At 41.4% G+C, this 22,062-nt stretch overlaps 1 protein-coding gene across 1 annotated transcript; it reads left to right on the forward strand.

Moving 5' to 3' along the window:
• The first annotated feature begins 10,671 nt into the window (after positions 1–10,671).
• GP9 (glycoprotein IX platelet) lies at positions 10,672–14,992 on the forward strand. The gene is made up of 2 exons (XM_037905492.2): positions 10,672–10,824; positions 13,636–14,992. The coding sequence occupies exons 1-2, from the start codon at positions 10,730–10,732 to the stop codon at positions 14,267–14,269; spliced, it is 729 nt and encodes a 242-aa protein (XP_037761420.1). The 5' UTR covers positions 10,672–10,729; the 3' UTR covers positions 14,270–14,992.
• The last annotated feature ends 7,070 nt before the right edge of the window (positions 14,993–22,062 follow it).

Below are 22,062 nucleotides of genomic sequence, written 5' to 3' on the forward strand. Positions count from 1 at the left end.
CTAAAGACGCATTAAGACCCACTGGGACTAACCTGTATGAATAAGGACTGTAGGATCTGACCCACAGTCCTCTCCAGGTCTAATAGATCCATGGGCTCAATGTGATCAATGACCACTTGCACCATGGATAAATAAAGTGATTGGGGGGGGGGGGGGGGGGGGAGAGAAGACGCTTGGGACCAAATGCAAAGATAAGTCACTTATCACAGATGATACTATAGCAAAGAACTTTAAGCAACCATGGGGAGGAATATAAATATTCCATACTTCCTTTAATGACTACAGAAAGTGCAATACTTGATTGCTCTGTGGAATAATGTACTTCCATTCTGAACAGGATCATTCCCTTAATAGGTATAGAAATGGATTGTGGGATACAGGGACACAGAAGAATAGGGGAAACTGGGCATTTTAAGGAACCTTTATATTCTAAGAAGCTGCATCACTTTCAACAAACTTACCTGCTGTTAAAGGAAGAGAACCATATATGCAGGTAGATATTTAGTAAACAGGCAACTACCTAGCTTCTAAATTTATTCTTTTCTGTGCTCCAAAGGCAATTCCATGGCTGCAATATCATCATGGCCTTTATTTTCCATTTTAGAATGCACTATCCTTCCTGATCGCTCTTTACTTGGATGCATCATCAGCTGTATTTACAATTCGCCTTCTGAGTTGTCTTTACTTTGTATTAAAGGTGTTTTTAAGCCACAAAGTCCTAATGAATCAAAGCAGTTAAAACACACATGGTCAAAATCTTTCAGGAAAATCCTAAATCAGCAAGATCTTCCCCATCCCCACCACTCACAACATCAGCAGTCTGGTCACAAATCAGACTGTTGTGCACCTGACAGACAGATGGACTATTTATTTAGATAGGGGTCTGTAACGGAGCAGGACTCACCTCTGCGGCACCTCCTGCTGGTTACCCAGGGAATTAGCATTTCCAGCCTCCGGAGCGCCCTCCGCAGGCCGGTGTCCCGCTTGCCACTGGGCCCAAGTCCCTCCTGGACCCCGGTGCACCTTTCAGGCCAGGGTGCTGCCCCCTAGCAGTACCCCCACAGATCTGGGTCTCCCCTCCACAGGGAACCCTCCACCATGTATCCCCACCTCACCTCAGTCTGTGGCCACTGCCAGTCATCACCTAGCCCCCATTTCCTGTGGCAGACTGCAGTGTAAGTGCCACTCATCACCAGCAAGGGGGGTTTGGACCTGCTGCCTCTGCCTACCCTTGGGCTGCCCTCTTTAACAAGGCCTGCAGCCTGGGGGGTTTCCAGGCCAAAGTTCCCCAGCTGCTCTGGCCTTCCCCCAGCCCTGCTCCAGTCTTAATACCCTTCTTAGCTCCTAGCAGCCAAGCCCATCCCTCTTCGCATCTAGAGAGAGACTGAGTATTTGCTCTTAGCCCACTGGCCTCTTATAAGGGCCAGTTGGGCCCTGATTGGGGCGTGGCCACATCTGTGGCTGGTTCCCCAATCAACCGAGGCTTGCTGCTTTTCCTAGCAGCACCCCTCTCCCAGGGCTGATTTCAAGCCCTTCAGGGCAGTAACGGGTGGCCATCCCGCTACAGGGTCAAATCACTTTCTCCAATTCATAGGAAAAAGATTGGAATTCTAAAAGGATTTGTAGGGCTTTTATCTTTTCCCCATTATAACACTGTTCAAAACCGTTTTTAAAAACATTCAGAAACAAACATGCACCAAAAATCATCTTTTAAGAAAAAGGTCTTCACTAATTTTGGGCTGCTGGTAACAGGTTTGTGCTCCCTAAAGGTCAGTCAATTTAAAAGTCAACAAATAAATCCCAGAAGTTTCTCTTCCCCCCTCTTTTTCCCCAGTGGACAGCTGGTCATAGTCATCCATGAAATAGAGGAGAGGCCTTACAAAGTAGGGATGTGCAGCACGTTTGTAACACAAACAACTCACCTCGGTTTTATTACACATTCAAAACGCAGATTAGATTCACTGAAAAAATGCGCTAAAATTCACAAGCAACTTGAGCAGAGATGAGTCTGAACTCTCAGAACACAACACTTCTGAGATTTCGTGAGGTTTTGATCCAAACCTCAAAAAGTCAGGGTCCATCGTAACATGGACACTTTTGAGAAATGGGTTTTGAGCCCAAAACTCCAAGTAAAACTCAAATAGTGGGTGGGTGAAACTAAGGAAAAGCTATTTCAAGTCCATTCTTAAATTTCATAGAAGAAAGCCCAGAAAGGTGAAAAACAAATGATTGTTTTGTTGTGTTGTTAAACAAACCATTCATTATATACATCAATTGATATAGATACATGCACAAATACACACTCATATATAATATTGAATAACATGCCTTTTCATAAACGCATACAGAATATTATATATTTTTGTCTTAGAGCAATAGTGAACACATTTATTTGAAAATGTGCATAACTTCAATACAATATTATTAAATCAAGGCCCTATGTTACCACTTTTAGTCATTAAATCCATTGAGAGTTTGTCTAAATAAAAGCTTCAGGCAGGTGGCCCAGATGTTTCTGAAAGAGTCAGGAACCACTGCATTTAAAAAAAAAATTTGTAAGGAAGGTGAATTATTTATTTTTTTGACAGTAACTGTTCTTTTAAAGACAGTTTTCACCAAATTAATCCTAGTTAGGGCTTCCAGATTTTTTCCTTTGGAGTTTTACATTTTTAGGGTGACCAGATGTCCCGATTTTATAGGGGCAGTCCCTATTTTGGGGTCTTTTTCTTATATAGGCTTCAATTCCCCCCCCCCCACCCTCTGTCCCGATTTTTCACACTTGCTGTCAGGTCACTCTATTTACTTTATGAATCCAGAAAGTTTTATTTTGATTTCTTAAGTGTTTGATTTATTTTTTCAATCAAGTCCTTAAAATATGGCAAAACCCATTAAATTCTGACTTGTAAAAAACGGTTCTAGAGGAATCCTTATAATTCTTGCTTTGCCTGAAACATTTAAATGAGCTCTCATATATGGCCATTAGACTTACCACATAAAATGGCTTTTTATATTTTCCTGAGCAGATCTGATAAAAAGTCAGTTTTACATGAATCACCATGCATTGGTTTTATTACTTAGGAACAGAATTCCTGACTATATTCCTGACATGTCCCTACAGTGAAATTTGTCATGCTATAAACTAGACACATCATACTTTTATTTAATATTTACATGCTTTGCATTGTTTTGTTTAAATAAAGATGCAAACCAGTGCCATGAAGACTGAAGCTAAAATTCTTGAAGCACTGGGCAGAGCCGCAGCTTTGGACTCTTAACAGGGGACAGAAGTCAGAGCCATGGGAAAGTTATACTTGTATAAGCTAAGGTGTGAATTTAAACCAATACAGGTGGATAACTTCCTGTGTGGAAACATAAGAATGGCCACCGAGGGAATTATACTCGTGTAAGTATCAGTTTAATTATACTACTATTATTATGTCATTGTTATTAGTAAAAGCTTTCCTGCGTAGACAAGCCCTTACTTTAGGACTTTGGGGCCAAAGGACATTTTGATTTAATGAAATGGAGGATGAAGTGAACCAGTCATTGAATAAACTGAAGACACTATATTATATACCTTCATCTTAATTTGGCTTCTGACTGGGAGTGCATTTAGTAACAGTCTGTTGTCAGATAAAAATCTTTCAAAATGTGTGTACATAGCTCACCCTGCAGTTATTCTCCCTGAAAAACTCCCATTAACTTCAATGAAAGATACACATGAAGGATGATTGCCAGTTTGGGCCAATTTAACTGGTATGAGGTGAAATCTTGGTCCCCCATACAAGGCCTAATTATACTGTATGTGCTTGTACAGTAGCACAGAGAGGCTCAGAGGTCATATGGCTCCTTTTGTAAGAATTGGGGGTTTGCTCCAGAGTAGTGTCATACCCAAACTGTCCCCTTTCCACCTCTCTGTTGTGCAAACTGAACAAGAATGCTAGAGGGTCAGACATGATCGTATCTCACAAGTGTCAATTAGAGAGAATTATTCTCATCTCTCAGTAGGTTTCAGGTCACCTATGCTGAGCTCCATCCTCTAGAGTCTGTATCTCTGTGTGTGCTTTATTAACTGGCTGTACAATGGTTGTTTGGGATTGGTATGTTTTATCTGCATTTGATTTTTTTTTTAAAGGGGGAGAGTTGAGAGGGTCAGACATAACAGTAGCCATTGGACACTTGACCCCTTCCTTGTGACAGGGTCACTTTTGTAACCTTGATCCTCACGAGGGGGTGACTTTTTGTAACAGTAATGGGTGTTGGATTGGTTTACTCTTCCAAAAGATGGATGAAGCAATAAAGAGTCATGGCCAGTCTCCTCACCTGACAGGTACTGTAACTTTTGTTTGAGTATTTCATTGCCTTATGTTTCATTCTTACATGTTGTCAACTTAAAGTGGCTTAGATTTGATTTTTACAAAACTTACAATTTCAGCAGAAAGGGCTGGAGGTTTTTAAAAACAGGTTAGACAACACACCTCTCAGGGATGGTCTAGATTTACTTGTTTCTTCCTCAGTGCAGGACTGGGAGGCTAGACTAGGTGATCTCTTGCTGTCCCTTCCAGGCCTACTTTTCTGTGATTTTAAGTACTCTGAAAAAAACCTCCTATAACCTCCCACCATTTTCCTGGATATTGTTGGCAAGGTACAGCAATTGACATGTCTCCTGCACTGAACCAGAGTATATTATTTCTGTGGGCATTACTAATAAAATGTAGCATTTACTCAATTCTCCCCTTGGGTTACCCCCAACAGAATGGTATCAGAGACAATTGTACTCAGGGGGACAGAGATACATTTTATCATTTTCCCCAGCCAGTTGACCTACAGGATCTATGGGATGGATTACTATTAGGAGGTAGACAAGAATAAATGGAAATAGATTACGTTAGTTGATTGTAAGCCATACATTTACTTTATATTTGTACAAGCAAAGCAAGGATTAGTTTTAAAATGTCTCTTTGGGAATGGAACAAAGGAGAATTATCTGGTGCTCTGGACTTCTGCCTGTAGAAGCCAAATCCAAATCAGACTGCTCACAAAAGATACTTTGGAGGTGGTCTAATTTTTTGTTTAAATATTAGGTGAATGCAGTAGTTATAAAGTACTAGACTGACAGCTCTCCAGACTAGGGTGATCAGATGTCCCAATTTTATAGGGACAGTCTTGACATTTGCAGCTTTGTTTTATATAGGCGCCTATTACCCCCAGCCCCCATCCCAATTTCTCACACTTGCTATCTGGTCACCCTACTCCAGACGGAGGTGCTCGACTTATCCATAGAACCAGCTACGACACAAGTGGTACTAATGCAAGCTTTCCCACCAAGTCTCTCATTTGTGCTTAAACTCTGACCTGCAAGTACCACTTCTTGAAGTGAAAGACTGGTCTGGTCTCAAAGCCTATTCAGAATTTGGTCTCTTGACCTTCCTGCTAACACTGTCAACAAAAGTGCTATTTAGTGGCAATAGTGGGGTGGTTTTGGTGATGCAGATGTGTCTCCTGGGAAGTGGCCTGAAACAACTCCATTTATTTCACACAGGCCACTGAAAATTTATTAATGGTGTCCACTTTCAGTTGGTGCCAACCTAGGCAGGATTTGACTTAGCTAATTAACATACAAGGCTTTATATTCCATTCCCTAAGTCTAATTCTTTGTAAACTTCCCACAGCCCTAGAAATGCACTGGACTTCTTGTAACAGGGTTCACGACCCACCCCTTTTTCTGGGGCCTGCTTGCAGCCCCCAATAAGGCTCAGAGAGGCTTCAGGGTTGTGCAACACCCGTGTCTTTATTTACTTAAGGTTATCCCACCACCAGTATCGATCTCTGTACAAGCTTTACAGGCAGGGTCAGCCTTCAGCTAGGAAGCCTCCAGTTCCCTCCCTGACTGACTTTGCCCTGGCTGCCCCCCTGCCTTCTGGCTCCCTCCCAGCCTTTATAGCCCTTGGCTTGTCAGGCCAGCAGGTGCTGCCAATCCTCAGGCCAGCATCAGGCCTTTTCCATCAGCCCCAATCTGTTTCCCCTGATTGCACTGACTGGGCAGGGCTAATTAGGTGCTTTTGCACCAGCACCATGCTACACTTCTATAGTCACAGTTTTAGACTTGTGTAGATTTTTATATGTAGTGATTCTAATAAACAATGTACTATAATTGCACTTTCTTTGGAGTAAATGCTGCAATATAGTTTCTAAAACTTTAAAGATATATGTATATAACTGGGACCCAATGGGGAAAATAGCATGAGATTATGTATGTAAAGAGTACAGTAGAACCTCAGAGTTACAAATGCCAAAAGAAATCTGATGAGGTTCAACAAGGACAAGCACAGAGTCCTGCACTTAGGATGGAAGAATCCAATGCATCGCTACAGACTAGGGACCGAATGGCTCGGCAGCAGTCCGGCAGAAACGGACCTTGGGGTTACAGTGGACGAGAAGCTGGATATGAGTCAACAGTGTGCCCTTTGTGCCAAGAAGGCCAATGGCATTTTGGGATGTATATGTAGGGGCATTGCCAGCAGACAGAGGGACGTGATCGTTCCCCTCTATTCGACATTGGTGAGGCCTCATCTGGAGTACTGTGTCCAGTTTTGGGCCCCACACCAAAAGAAGGATGTGGAAAAATTGAAAAGAGTCCAGCGGAGGGCAACAAAAATGATTAGGGGACTGGAACACATGACTTATGAGGAGAGGCTGAGGGAACTGGGATTGTTTAGTTTGTGGAAGAGAAGAATGAGGGGGGATTTGATAGCTGCTTTCAACTACCTGAAAGGGGGTTCCAAAGAGGATGGATCTAGACTGTTCTCAGTGGTAGCTGATGACAGAACAAGGAGTAATGGTCTCAAGTTGCAGTGGGGGAGGTTTAGGTTGGATATTAGGAAACACTTTTTCACTAGAAGTGTGGTGAAACACTGGAATGCCTTACCTAGGGAGGTGGTGGAATCTCCTTCCTTAGATATTTTTAAGGTCAGGCTTGACAAAGCCCTGGCTGGGATGGTTTAGTTGGGGATTGGTCCTGCTTTGAGCAGGGGGTTGGACTAGATGACCTCCTGAGGTCCCTTCCAACCCTGATATTCTATGATTCTATGAACTAACCGATCAACTACACACCTCATTTGGAACAAGAAGAACGCAATCAGGCAGCAGCAGAGACAAAAAAGAAGACACAGTACTGTGTTAAACTACTAAAAAAAATAAAGGGACAGTTTAAAATGAGATTGCAAGGAAGGAAACTGTTTCTGTGCTTGTTTCATTTAAATTAAGATGGTTTAAAGTAGCATTTTCCTTCTGCATTGTAAAGTTTAAAAGCTGTATTAAGTCAATATCTAGTTGTAAACTTTTGAAAGAACCGTAACGTTTTGTTTAGAGTTACGAACAACCTCCAGAGGTGTTTGTAACTCTGAAGTTCTACTGTAGAATGCAGATGCACAAGGGGACAAAATTAAGGATGCACGTGCAACCTTAATTCTGGCATCTCCTGACTTTTGAGTGCTTGACTTTGCAACCTTAATAGTGTTCTTTTAGCATATGGGTTTCTGGTGGGCTTGTGAGAGAGTGTGTGTGTGGGGGGGTTAATTTCCTATATTTTTTTTAAAAAGCAAACTAATAAAACAGAAATTCCATTCTATGGCATCCTACTGACACCTCCAGGAATCAACAGCAGCGTTGGAGCCCTTGCTTAGATCCATCTCACAGACCTCTGCCACTTGAGCTGACAGAGTAACTCAGAGTAGTAGTAGGCTGTCATCCTGTATGTGGACCAACAGTAGAGCGGGAGGGGACATTTTACCAGTAAATTTCACAGTTATTTATTGATAGCAGAGAAATAGTGAGACTCAGGAATCTTGGGTTCCATTCCAGGTTCTAGAGGAGAGTGGGCTCCGTAGGCACAGACTCGTCTAACCATTCCCTCCAAGAGTATGTCTACACTGCAATTAGGCACCCACAGCTGGCCCATGCCAGTTGACTCAGGCTCGCAGGGGTCAGACTGCCGGGCTGTTTAATTGCAGTGTAGATGATCAGGCTTGGGCTGCAGCCTGAGCTCTGGGACCCTCCCCCCTTGCAGGATCCTAGAGCCCAGGCTCCAGACCAAGCCCAAAATCTCTACACTGCAATTAACAGCCCTGCAGCCCAAGCCCTGCGTCAGCTGGTAAGGGCCAGCTGCAGGTTTTTAACTGTAGTGTAGCCATGCCCCAAGTTTGACCCACTTTTCCTGGTTCCTTCCAACCTATCCCTGTCCAGTCCTGTCTCTTTCCTACCCCTGGCCCCTTGACCCAGTCCCATTCTCCTCACTAACTAGTGCCAGTCTCTACCCAGGCCAAATTTGGGCAGATTTGCAAAGAGACAGCAAACAGCACATCCCTGACACAAAGACCACTCCCTGCCAAATGTCAAGTCCCTGCTCCAAAGCATGGGGGCACAAAAGCTTTTCAAAAACAAGTAACCAGAATTTTTTAAACAGAGTAAAACACTGTATATTTCCCTAGCCTTGTTCTTAGAAAGAGCAAAAATATTTTTGCTGAAATTTTCCAAAAGCATTCAGCCTGAGGAAGACACTGAGCATGGGCAATATCATTCATTCCAAATGGTTAAAATCTGGCACAGTTATAAACAACTTGCAAACAGGGTCTCATAAATGGGAAATGTCAGGCATCCTTTTGATTCCAGTTAAGATCCATCATATTTTTGCTACTTGGGGGGAGCTTCATTGCAGGAGGTGAGAGGAAAAGGGAACATCCTTGCACATGTGGTGGTTGAGTCCAGGAATTATTAAAGAGATTCATCTTATGACAAAACACCAGCCTTCTAGAGATCCCCTGAGCTCATTACTTAATGCTCCAGTAAAGGATCTGCATTTTAAACAGAATGACAAATTTACTTCTTTTTATTGTTGGCAGCAAGACTCGATATTGCACATTACTGGAATAATGTGACTGCTCCTCCTACGGAATTGTGGTATAGTAAAAGGTGGACTGTCTTTGTAAAGGAAAAGCTTTCACACCAAGTATGTACACAAAAGAGAAGGGCCAAAAAAGAGGATAGATATTTTAAAATTTGGTAACCTCTTTTAGTGTACTCAGAGAAGTAGGGCTCCCCTGACAGCAATCCAGCATCTGTAGGCAAGTTCTTTGAAATATTAACCTGATCCTGAATAAGGAATAAGTAATGTACAGTGTAGTATGTTCATGTTTTATCCAAACTTTGCCTTAATAAAAAAGTTACTAAAAAATAGTATGTGGTGCTACCGGCACACCTATAATGCATGAACACACACACACACACACACACACACTCAACCCTCTCCCTCACACCCAATAATTGCACATTTGCTATTGTTCAGCCTAGCCTTGTTGAACATCTCAATTTTCGGTGTCTGTGGTAAAAACATCCAGTGCCCAAATTTTAGAACTGTGCACAATTTTCTGTTTAACTGGAGCATACAGTCACTGAGACTGCATGCACGATCTATTCATCTGCATATGCAATGCATCAAGCACTTATGCATCTAACTGACCATTTGTGCATCTATGCACTTATGCATCTAACTGACCATTTGTGGGTTCAAATACCTGAGTTGCAGGAATAACTAGGATAATGGCACTTGAAAATTAGGCATGAATTTACAAAATCACTTTTGCACCTGTACATACAGGCATGCAGTTTTAAAAACTGAGGTCCTCAATGACTGATCATTTATAAAATTCCCAACTTGAATGCATATCCATACATTTACAGTTAATGTATAGCACAAATGTGCAGGGGGGAATAATATCTATTGGTCCTCCTTCACAAGAGTGAAGAAGGAATTGCAAAGTATATGTTCAGCTGTTTAAGTATTCAGAGCCACAGGTTTGGCAAATCTCAAACCTGTGTGTTTTTCACATCCATCTTTGTGCATGCAACTGAGTGCGTGGTGCAAATATGACCACATGTCCATTTAGCACACACAGAGCAACTAGGTAGCCAAATGCCCAGTTTATATGTACAAATAGGTTTTTGTGCCCACAAAATGGTTGCATGTCCACTTTTATGGGTACAATCAGTTGTGTGCACATGAAAAGAAGATACTAAATGAAGGCCAGAGCTGAAAATTTGGACCTGGGTAACTTTTTGTAACAGTGGTCATTGGTTTGCTGTTCCAAAAGATGGATGAAGCAATAAAGAATCAAGGCCAGTCTCCTCACCTGACAGGCACTGTAATTTTTGTTGGAGTATTTTATTGCCTTATGTATGTTTTATTCTTACATGTTGTCAACTTACAGCGGCTTAGATTTAATTTTACAAGTTCAGCGGAAAGGGCTGAATGGAAACACTCTTAGCTTTGATGAAAAAACCCCCCAAAACTCTTATGGTCTAGCTTTAGCTGTTTCTGGAACTTAATACCAATCTCTTATCCTGCCTGTCCCAGTGACTGATAAAGTCCAAGCTGCCTTTTTTATACCTCTAGATTTTTACTTCTGATGAAGAAATACTTGTCAGACTGGAGGGGAGTCATTTCAGGATTTTAAGAAACCTGTCACCTTTCACAGAGGAAAAATATTTAAATAACAAAAACATAATAAAATATGAAATTCTTCTCTTTTCTGCTGAAACAATAAAAATAGCTCAAAGAGCTATTTGACTCTACGCATTTCCCAAGAGGAACTGCTGCCTCACAGACGAGGCAGAAGGCTTGTCATCTGTTACATTCGTTTCCGTCCTATATCTTTAAAAACCCGAGAAAGTTATGTTTAATCCAGCACTGCAGATCTTCAAAGCCTTACTACGCAAACAAGGGAAAGGATCGAACACCCAAACATATATATATATACACACACAGAGGTAAGCAAGCTATGCAGCTCACCAATTCCTTTCTCCCTGCTCCTCTTGCCCAGGCCTCATTTCCTTTTGATTTCGCATTTCTTGGTGTTTACGCATTAAACCGTGGTAGAGGATCCTTAGGATAGGTTTTGCTCACCCTGCTTTTAGTTAGATAAAGATCTTTATCCACAAACTGACACGTCAGGTTGGGATTAAAAGGTGTAGCCAATTTTAAGAAGTTATCAACCGCTACTGGATTCCTGAAGCTGCAGCAGGGCACTCCTTTAGACTCAGCACCAAAGGGTTAAATTGTGATTATGAGGAGATCAGAAATTGCCAAAATTAATATTCCAGCTGTTCTGTGATGAAGTTCATAGTATTATGGAGTAGAAATCCAACTTAAGCTATAGGGAAATGGTATTTCACCGGACAATTGTGATAAAAATCAAGAGGTGCCTCACTTAATTTTGAGAAACTAATTACCTGGCTGTACTATTATTTTTTAAACACAGCTCTCAGTCACATATTTGTAAATAGAGTTAGTAAAATGTGAAACCTCCCTTAAGCAGGGTGTGCTCCTTACAAGCGTTTAAAAGGGAATTGTGAGGGCTGGTTTTGTTGGTTGGTTTGCTTAAACAATATAAGACTTTCAAAACTACTTTGGGTTATCAAATCCATGAAAGCAAAAGATTTTCTTAAATAGGTCAAAGCTGGCATTGCAGCATTACCTGGATTTAAAGCTCCAAGGTTGTAAGTCTTTTCCCAGTATTCAAATCAGCTGGAAATTGAAACAAATGGCTTTAGTTTGTATTTTTTGCTTTCACTATAGTTTAGAAGAAAGGTTTTCATGCCGTTGTTTTTTTGCGATATGGTTGTCACATTAGCTGTGTTTAGATCTCTATCTCTCTCTCTGATCGATCTAGGATTTCATTAAGAAAACAGGACCAGCATTTAGACCATCATATTTCAGAATGGATAAGATGTATTTTAAGCAGCTCTGTCATCCCACGCTGGTCACTTTTCATTATGCAGGGCTTTTGGATTATTGTAGCTATTTTAGAAAAAAGGAAATAAAAGTGTTATGCTGTATCTACATCTGGGCATGTGTAGATACCTAAATAATTTCTTGTTCAAAAATTCAAGACTTGACCAGAATTGATGCCTTCAGTATCTTTGAATTAATAATCTGTATTGCAAGCTACTTGAAAGGAAACTGATACCTTCTCTAGATTCTGAAGCAAAAAGTTATTAAAAGCAAAACCAATCCAACCTCACTCAGCCTTTAATAAGTTTACTGAAAGAAAGCAATATCAGTTCAATTTTTACCCTGCCAAATGAGACATTTTCCTAATGGGGTTATTAAGGCTGGTCACATTTTAAGATATCAAAGAATATTCTGTCCAAGTTCTATGCTTACATATGTATAATTTCCATTATATATTATTTTTATGTAAAAGGCACTCTAACATGAGGTTAGAGATAGACAGAATAAATCCATTAGATAATTTCTATTTGTCTGCCAACTCCAATGCTTTGCCTACTTTAGTTTTAAAATGCTTTTGTGCTGGGCTTCCAACGTACACCTGCAAAATAAGTTCTAAAGTCTAATAGAGTAGATCTCACCTTCTTTTTTGGGGTGGGACGTGGAGAAAGGGGACAGGGAAGGTCTGAGTGTATAACAATAAGAAAACTGCCACCTATTAACAGTACATCCCACTCCCCAGATTAGTATTCAGGGCACCATACAATCAGAATTATTTTCTTAAAATCTCACATTTAATCAGTGGATTTCCACATAGAAAGAAGGGGAAAAGAAAAGTTCTAATTATGGGGTGAATTATGGGCATAATTAGAGATGGTTCCAAACCACAAAGTTTGGATCTGGATTTCCCCAACAGTGCAAAGGATTTTGGATCTGGAATTCCTGTTAGGTCCTTTGATTGGCCATACTGGGGGATGGGGAGGAAATATTTGCAGTTGTGCAAAGAGGGGATGGATGGGACCGAGATGGATGATAGGTGGGAGCCAGTTCCAAACAATAGGGGCTGCCACTGCAAAGGGATAACTACCTGCCAACCTAAGACATGATGGTGGTATCCCCCCAAAAGTGAGCTCTGAGCTGTGTCAGAGTACAGATAAGCACAATTTGTAGTTTTGTATTCATTTTACATCTTAAAACAATAAGCTCTTATGGATGGATGCATGAATTCATGAACAAAGTACAAGAGCAGTGATAGGCCAAAAAAAAAAAAGAACCTCTAATCCACACCCTTCAAATTCTCACATCAGAACCCAGCCATAAAGTACCAATTCTAGTCAAATCCATAACAGAAAGGATCCATTTTCCAAATGGGATGTAGCTAAAAATCTCTGGAGATAACTTCTTAAAATCAACTTATACCATTCAAGATGGCAAAAGTCTTGTGAGCTCAGCATTTGTAATCTCACATGATTTCAATACCAAATTCAAACCCTAGCCCTGAACCTAAATCAAAAACCCTAACCTAAAACTAACCTGGATCAAGCCACCACCTATTTGGGCCATCTCTATTCAAGAGCTTTTGGCAGTAATATTTTGTATAATAAAGCACGAAGTGAGAGTGGCAAGGACTCACCACACTCTTTCATAAATGCATTAGTATTAATCAGGTTAAGACAGAATGGCATTATGGGAACTGTAGGGCGTGAAAAAAGTCTTCCAGGAAACTCAGGATTTTCTGCTGACCCTAAAGCAGGATGAAGTGGGGATAACTTTATATTCTAGCTTTACATTTAGAACCATGACAACTAATCAGTTGTTTTTAAATATTTATGTTTTTGTCCTTTATTTAGTGAAAACATAACCATCATGAAGATCCCCACTGCTGCAGGATTTGTAACATTAATGCTGTTCTGTTTAGTCAATGCGGAAATCTGCCCTCTGCCCTGCATCTGTAAGCCACTCGGAGAAATGAAGGGCTGGCTAGTAGACTGCAGCTCAAAGGGACTGAAGGAAGTGCCTTCCCTGTCTGTCAGCACCAGGAAACTTTATCTACAAAATAACAGTATGACCACAGTTCGTGCTGGAGCATTTGACAGCTTACATAGCTTAGAGGAAGTGAATGTGTCCGACAATCCCTGGAATTGTGACTGTGACATTCTGTATCTCAAACTCTGGCTGGAGGACTTCTCCGAATCGTCTATTGCCAATGTCATCTGTGCAAGCCCAGCTCCCAGTGCGGGGAAGCCTTTGAGCCAGTTGAGTGGGAATGAGCTGGACAGCTGTAGGAAATCCCTCCCAATTAAATGCCTCGATTTCTTTTGGCGAGACCTCGCTTTGATCACTTTTGTAATACTTGTACTTATTTTAACATCATGTGCCCTGAGGTTTTCCAAAAAGCTAGCCTACCAGGTTACCACAAGAGATTATTATTCTGCTGTCCCGCTGCTGCAGAAGCATAACCTAGAAAATTACATGTCACAATGAGATGTTGCTATCACCAGTAGCTCTTCACAGAAATGCCAAACTAACCTAATACAAAGGATACCCTTCTCAGTTTCTACTGCCTATGCAAGTGTAAGCGTACTCGAGATGGGTCCCAGGCCACAAAGTTTGTGGGGAGAAGTTTGTATGAAGATCCAGTATTCAGATCCAAGGTTTTGGTTGGACGCCACCTCTAAAATGCACTTAAATTTATTTACTGGCAAGTCAGAATAAGTTATTTTAAGCTTACATTCTCTAAATATCTAAGGAAGGTAGTTAGGAAATTTTACTTGTCCCATCTTGTGATTTTTGAAGAAATAATTTCGCATTTTTACCAATGAACTCCCAGCTCTTCTAGGAAAAGGCTATTTACAGTCTACTGCCAGCTAGTTTCTGGTGGATTTTGATTGCACTATTGTTACAAATTTAGACTCTGATCCTACATCATGCAGGTGGAGTCCTATTGACTTCAACAGGTGCAGACTTGCACTTGCAGAGGAAAGGGCTGAATTTGACAGCATGCAGAGGTTCCCTTGGCAGCAGAACCGGTGTGGCTACTGGGGCCAGCCCTTGGATTTATCCCTTAATAAGCATGATTTTAAGCTTCCTGACAATTAATGTGCATCCATGAAGGAGTCCTTTTATATACTACTGAATTTCCTAGAAACCACCTGAGAAAAATTGTACTCCGTGTGTGATAATTAAATAAAGGGTGTTTCTTGTGCATTCACATTTGTCCAGTCTGTTGCATAATTACACGGGACAACCACAGATAGTGGTTAAACATCCTGCAAAATTTCTGGGTTGGTTTTCTGGGGGGCCACAAATTACTAGGATTTTTGCACAAACCATTAAAAGATCTCTTTCTCTCTGGGGAGTAAAATATCTCCTCACAGGAAAATTACAGGGGCAGCTAAAGCTTCTATCTTCTCCCCAAGCTGAACTACTTATAAGGGCCCCAGCTATGAGACTTTATGCTGTGATCTTCTCAGATCAGTCCCATTAGGCAGGGTCAATACTTAGATTGGAGAACTCTGAATAACTTCTAGAACAAACACAGTATGTGGCACGCCTCACGCACAGTTCCTGCTAACCCAGAGCCCTGGCATGGGGCTGGAGGAGGTTCTCTGCTTCTAAAGCTTCTCTTTTTTGGACACAACATAGCACTGATGTCACTATTGCATGATTGCCTGGCCCTTTTTGAAAGAGCCGAAGGAAGTTTCTTGCAGGCACCTGTGCAAGTTACTTGTTAAAATGCCTCAGGTTCCTGGCTGACGCTGGTTGCTGTTCAGCTTCCATGATACAAGTAAGCTTGCTATGACTGTTTATCGTAACTGTGCTAAGAAGAGCGAGGCCTCCAGCCTCAAACAGACACACAGCAATGCTAGTAGAAGGATAAGGGGCCATTACCTGTCCATGCACACTACTAAGGAGCCACATTGATTTAGGAGCTTGGAGCTGAGCTGCACCACCTGCAGCAGCCTCCCTCTCTTTCCCAACCTCCCTGTCCACTCAGCCCAGAATTTGCAACCAGGGGCCCCCCTACAAGTCAGGTGGGGAAGACATCCTGATTAACTGACTCTCCTCCCTCCCCAGGCCTCAAGGGGGCCACTCCTCAATCAACTACTTCATCTCCCAGGACTCACGAAGCCTACTTCTTACCTGACCCTGAACATAGGCTGCAGGGGACACAGCACCGCTCACCTGAGACACATAAGATCTACCCCCCCGGCCACAGGAGATCCTCTTTTCAACCAGCTGCCCTCCGTCAGGTCTCAAGGGACTCAAACTCCAACCCCTCAAGCCACAAGTTACCTACTGTTCTTCCAAACCCCTTCCCATAAAAATCAAAAAAGTGACCTGCTCCTCCCCTGCCAAAAAGTAGCCACTCCGCACTCAATCATCACAGATCCAGAGGCCACATGATGACACCACCTCTTCCCGCTCCATCTGCCACCAATTCTAACTCAAAGAAGAACACACAAGGTACAGGAGCTGCTGAGAGGAGTGTCCAGGAGGTGCTGGTGGTTTCTTGTTAGGGGAGAGAGAAGCACAGTGGGTGTGAGTGACTATCCAATGGCACAGGGACTTAAACTGAAGGCAGAGAAAGCAAGGTGCTTTATGGTGGGAGGGAGGGGAGCAAAAGCGAAACCACAGCAGAGTGGTTTTTAGGAAGCCTCCTCACAATTTTGGCAGCACATTTCTGAAGTAGGTGCATGCTAACCCTGGTGTTCTGGCCAAATTCCAACAGTGTCAATCACCTTCCCCCCAGCTAACTTTCCCCTGCCCTTTCAATTCTGTATTGTATTCCTCACTGCTTTTCCTCAGTGCAACATATTGTTTGATGTTACACAACTCTTCCAGCTGCAATGAGGGGACTACAATCAATGGTGCCCTTATCTGCCCAGCCAGGATGGTGCATGACTTATAGAGGCTTGACCATTCTCAAGTGAAAAACCAGGGCCAAATTCTGGCTCCAGATTTATGTGCACATTTCAGTGAGAGCTGCACACACAAATCCAAGATTAGAATTTGGCTGTGATTGTTAAATCGGGCACACACATGTTACCTCTACAAGAGAGAATCTCAAGGAAACAGACACCAGTATTATGCTTATGTAGCTCAAGGACTGTTTTCTCTGCACCTTAAAATTCAGCTGCCATTTTGTGAGGGAGTGTTAATGCAGCCCATTACAGAGGAAGCATTCTCTCATGGAGACTTCCCTATTGTCTTGTATCCTTTATCTAAAATATAAATCATTCAGACTGAAGCACATGATTGCCTTTTGTGCATGGAAAGGCAAATATGTATTTTTGTACTAGCTGTAAAAAATGGTTACAATCTGCACTACGAAACCTCACTACAATGAATGGGCGAAATAGAATGTAGAATGTGGCTCCTTACATACAAATCTGCAAACAGTTATGGAACAGGGAAGTTGAACTAGATTCAACTATTATGTAGTCCCATGCATAACTGGGAAGCTTACCTGTTACTCTCAACTAGCGCACCTCACCTTTGTAGGATTTTGTTTGTTAGAACATACACAGGAATGACCCAGTGACAAATAGGGTGGCTTCTATTTTGAGGCTGTAGAAGAGTGCATGCTGAATAAAGAGCACTGTAGATAAAAAATTATCAACATACTATACAGTTTGCAAAAGGGTTGCTTCAGGAAGATGTGTTTCCTGGTCTCTGGTATTCTGAGCCCAATAGTAAATGAGGAAAAGGGGAGAATCATTTCCAATGCAGCATTTCCGTTCCACAAGGCAGAGTTCTATTTATCACTTCTGAACCACTTGGCTTTTATCCGGAGAAACCCTGAAAAAGGGGCAGCTGATCTGAATGATTATCTAGGTTGGAGAGTACTGTTAAATGCTTACCTGACCAGGTCACTGCTGTCTATGTAAGTCATGTTGTCGAGCCAGCTTTCCCCACAGCCAATCAAATCTGTCAGTTACAGCCAATTCACAACAGACAGAAGCAAAAAATAAATAAATGCTACACTGGCCACCTACAATGAAACACAACAGATCCCAAAGCAGATTGTGAAAGGCCCAGAAGACAACAATGCCCTATTCTACCATCTCATACTTTCAAGCATGCAAAGTAGTGAATATATCCACTTTCGTATTTCTCTAGGAATCACAGTAAGTGATGTACTATTTAGAAAGGAATTTGCACTTTGTGATTTAAGCTTAATGACCACATACTTTTCCCTGTATCTAAATAAAGGGGGAATAACTTAAGATAGTGAATGAGTTGGAAAGACACCACCAGAGAAGGATGAGTCAATATTTGTTCAAAGATAAGTGTCTAATCAATCTGTAAGTATCCAGTCTATTTATAACAAGAAATCCCTGATCCAGCAGCCCTTCTACATGCTTACTGCTTATCAAAAGTCAGCAGCATCTGAAAGGACTGGAGATTTTGGATTAGATAACAGTTGCTGGTATTAATAAAGAAGATTATCTAACACCTAATCTTGTTGTACAGAAATACTGGAATGCAGCCACTGCTAGTGTGGATGGCACCAACCAGCCAGTACACAGCCTGTTCCTATAACACTTATGTGAGTAGTCTCATTAAAATCAACACCTGCTCACATGAGTAAATGCTGAAGGATTGGACATCAAACTTTATTATTGTTATTCTATTGCTTACAGGTAAGGAAACTAAATAATTTATTCCCTGTCTCACAGATGTGTCCCTAGGACTTAATATTTGTAGTTACTTGAAATCCTAAGACAAGCAGTACTATAGAAATGAAAAACTTTTGTATCGTATTAAAAAGAGATGCAAGTTCATATTCACAAAAGGATCATAAAATAAGCATTGGTGAACTTCAGAAAAGACAAAACCTTCAGTGAGGGGAAAGTATACTACAAAGTATAATTGCTGGGATTCTGAGTAATTAAGAGGTTTGAGATTTGGGTTTAGATTTAACAAGACAAATGGCCTTACACAATATTAAAGCAGAGGGCAGTAAAAAATTATTGATCATACTAAATATGTTCATAAGAAACAATTGTTCCCTGAGCTACAATAAGCTGAGAGTATGTTTATGTAACTGACAATTAAAATGCTGTAGTGGAAAATATTTTTTAGGCTTCACTTGAATAGAAGTATCTGCTAAATAAAAAAGCAGCCAAAAACATCCTCTTCTCTTAAATAACTGACTTGCTTACAATGCTCATAAATCATATGCACGCAGAGTAATTTACCTTTAATTTACTTTAATGTTTTCATTTATTATGTGACATATAATTAGGTCCATGAAAGACTCACTTTTAATTTCATGCATCATAAGGTTTTGTTGCTTATTTCACCCACCAGAAGCTGGCTTCTGATGTACGTGGATTTTTGTTGTTATTTCGGTAACAGGACATACCATCAAATGTGAAAAGTCTTCAGAACAAAGGAGCAAATTCCAACTAGTGTAATAGAGCCCTCCCACTCAAAACAGATGCAACACAGAATCATAGGGCTGGAAGGGACAGCAACAAGTCATCTAGTCCAGCACCCCCTGTGCTGAGACAGGATCAAGTAAACCTAGACCATCCCTGACAGGTGTTTGTCTGACATGTTCTTAAAAACCTCCAGTGACAGAGATTCCACAACCTCCCTTGGAAGCTTGTTCCAGTGCTTAACAATCTTAATAGTTAGAAAGTTTTTCCTAATATTAATCTGCAACAAGCAATATTTAGGTTAAGACCATTACTTCTTGTCCTACCTTCAGAGGACATGGAGAACAACTGCTCACCTTTATAACAGCCCTTAATATATTTGAAGCCTGTAACAATCTAATGCCTAATATTAGCACTTAATATATAGAGGCTGCAAACATAGAGGTATTTGTTCAATGACAATAGAACCCAGGACCTCAGCACTAAAAAAACCCAAAAAAACCCAAAAGGCATCTGCCACCACTTTTGCTGAATAAGAATTCCTTTATCTGTAGGCAGCAGGCTACTAGTATAACCAAATATGAATGGGTGTTTCATATTGCCCTCTGGTGGATCGAGAGGGAGGGAGGCAGAGAGACAGACCATGCTAGTGTATTATACGTGTCAGTGCTACAGAAGCAGCATTAACATATATATGTATTATGGCTCAAACCAGATATCCCTTTCACTTATCCTGGGCACGATTCACCAATGCCTTGCATCTTGTGTCATTTACATCAGTGCGAAGTGAATGGTAGGATTTTACTCCCCATTTTCACAGCTATAAATAACTACACAAGGTAAAAGAACAGGAGAGAATCAGACCCTTTATTCCTAATAAAAAGGAGGACTCAAACTAAGCTATCAGTTTCTGGGGCAAGCAAACTTTGGCATTTTTTTTCCAGTTAGCTCTTTGCATGGTTCCACAGTCCATGTAACACCTGATTAGGCAGAGTTCTATTAAGTCACAGAAGGAGATGTTCACACGGGGCTGGGGCTCTGCATTCAACCCCCTTTTTGTTTTAAAGAAAAGATATGTGTATAGTACTATAGTGAGGTGCAAAGTGGACTGGGAGGTGGAGAGTTCAAGCACACAAGATCCTCTCTCTCGAGGGCCAGCAGACAGATTATTTTGCAGTATAACCGTATGAGGGTTTGAGAGCCCAAGGCTTAAGTTTGTTCCTATATAAGGGAAGCAGGTTGAAGAGGTTCAGGATCCTCTCTTTACACGGTTGGTTGTACTGCTTGGAGGGAAATTTCTCCTCCATCTGAAGGGACCTATTCTTGATATCAAGCCTATGGCCTTTAATATTCTTCCTTGGCTGATTTACTAGTCTGGCCCTGAACAACATGGGAGTTACAAATCCTGCAGATGTACCTTGAGCACTAAATACATATATATAAATAATGTGCACTTTCATCTGTGTAACTCAGAGCATTTCAATCATCATTGAGCCTCACAACACCTCAGAGATAGGGTAACACTAGTCCCATTTTGCAGATGAGAAGCTGAGGCATATAGAGATTAAGAGCCTTCAAGCGAGTACTACATCTTCCATTTAGTGACCTAAATTGAGACATTTTCCACACTTGTAGAAATCAGGCTTAAGGGGTGTACCCAATGTTATGTTGGATCAATTAAAGAAGTTCTGTATTAAAATCACAAATGAGTTTGATTCCCCATAGTTTAAATTCCAGGGTATTACTAATTAAGAGGTCTCTTGGTTTTTGGTCTCTTATTTTTACTGTTTCTCTCCCTCTCTGTGTGAAACTTGCAAGCTGCTAATTGTGTTAGTACATCCTGAGACAGAATCTGTTCTCAAAGCAATATTTTGTAACAACAACTACTCACACAGAGAGAGACTCAAAGCGATACTTTGTAACAACAGAAACAGCACACAGAGACTCCCCGCTCTTTTGTTGTATTCATCTTGCTTTGTTAACAATTGGGATTAAAATAGAGATAGAGGATGTATGTGGATGGATGCTTGGTGTGGATAATAAATGAATGATCAGGGAGGTGCCAGCCTAAGAATCCAGTGTTGATTAGCCGAAGAAGGCGTCAAGTGGAAACAACCAGAGGACCCCGGAGGGCAGACTGGAATCCACCCAGCAGCCTCAAGGATGGGAGAACCGAAGAACAAGATAACATCTGGCAGCACGGAGCCTTCAGGAATGTGCCATCTACTGATTGATTCAGCAACAGCATGATGAAGCAATTCACATAGACTGGCATAGGAAGAAATTCCTATAAAAATGAACTCTAGAAACTGAGAACTTTGGGATCTGATTCTGCCGACCAACTTCCTGGAGCATCAGATGAGCATCTGACAAGGCCCTGCTCCCTCCTCATGCCCAGGCCACCTGGCCAGTGGCTTGGCATGAGCAACTCTAAGGCTGGTAACTATGATAACAACCTTGCAGAACCTGTGTGTGTGTGTGTATGACTGAATGCGTGAATAAATATGAAATTGAATGGAGTGTTATAGCTATAACTAACTGCTTACTATGATTCTTTCTGTATTCACAATCAGTGTGGCATTTTGCCTTATTCCCTTTAATAAAATCCTGCTGGTTTTTGTTTTATTGGTATAACACCAATGCCACTCAGTAGTCAATGGCAGAATCTGGAATAGACCCCAGGAGTTCGGACTCCCAGGCCCTACATAACATAGTAATGTATTCTACTGGCTAAGAAAGCAATTAGAATACCTCTCTTCTACCTACAAAATACTCACTGAAGGCCCAATCCTGCAGCACCAAGAGCACTCAGCTCCTTGCAGAATCGGGCCTTTTACACACACACACACACACGAATATTCCAGAATTCAGAGTACAAAATATTTACAT

This window comes from Chelonia mydas, chromosome 7 (assembly GCF_015237465.2).
Source record: "Chelonia mydas isolate rCheMyd1 chromosome 7, rCheMyd1.pri.v2, whole genome shotgun sequence".
NCBI lineage: Eukaryota > Metazoa > Chordata > Testudines > Cheloniidae > Chelonia > Chelonia mydas.

Bases quoted from the DNA above. Each gene is read 5' to 3' on its own strand.
- GP9 (XM_037905492.2), top strand. From the start codon at position 10,730: ATGTTTAATCCAGCACTGCAGATCTTCAAAGCCTTACTACGCAAACAA. The intron at 10,825-13,635 runs GTAAGCAAGCTA...TCCTTTATTTAG, and splicing joins ATATATATACACACACAGAG to TGAAAACATAACCATCATGA.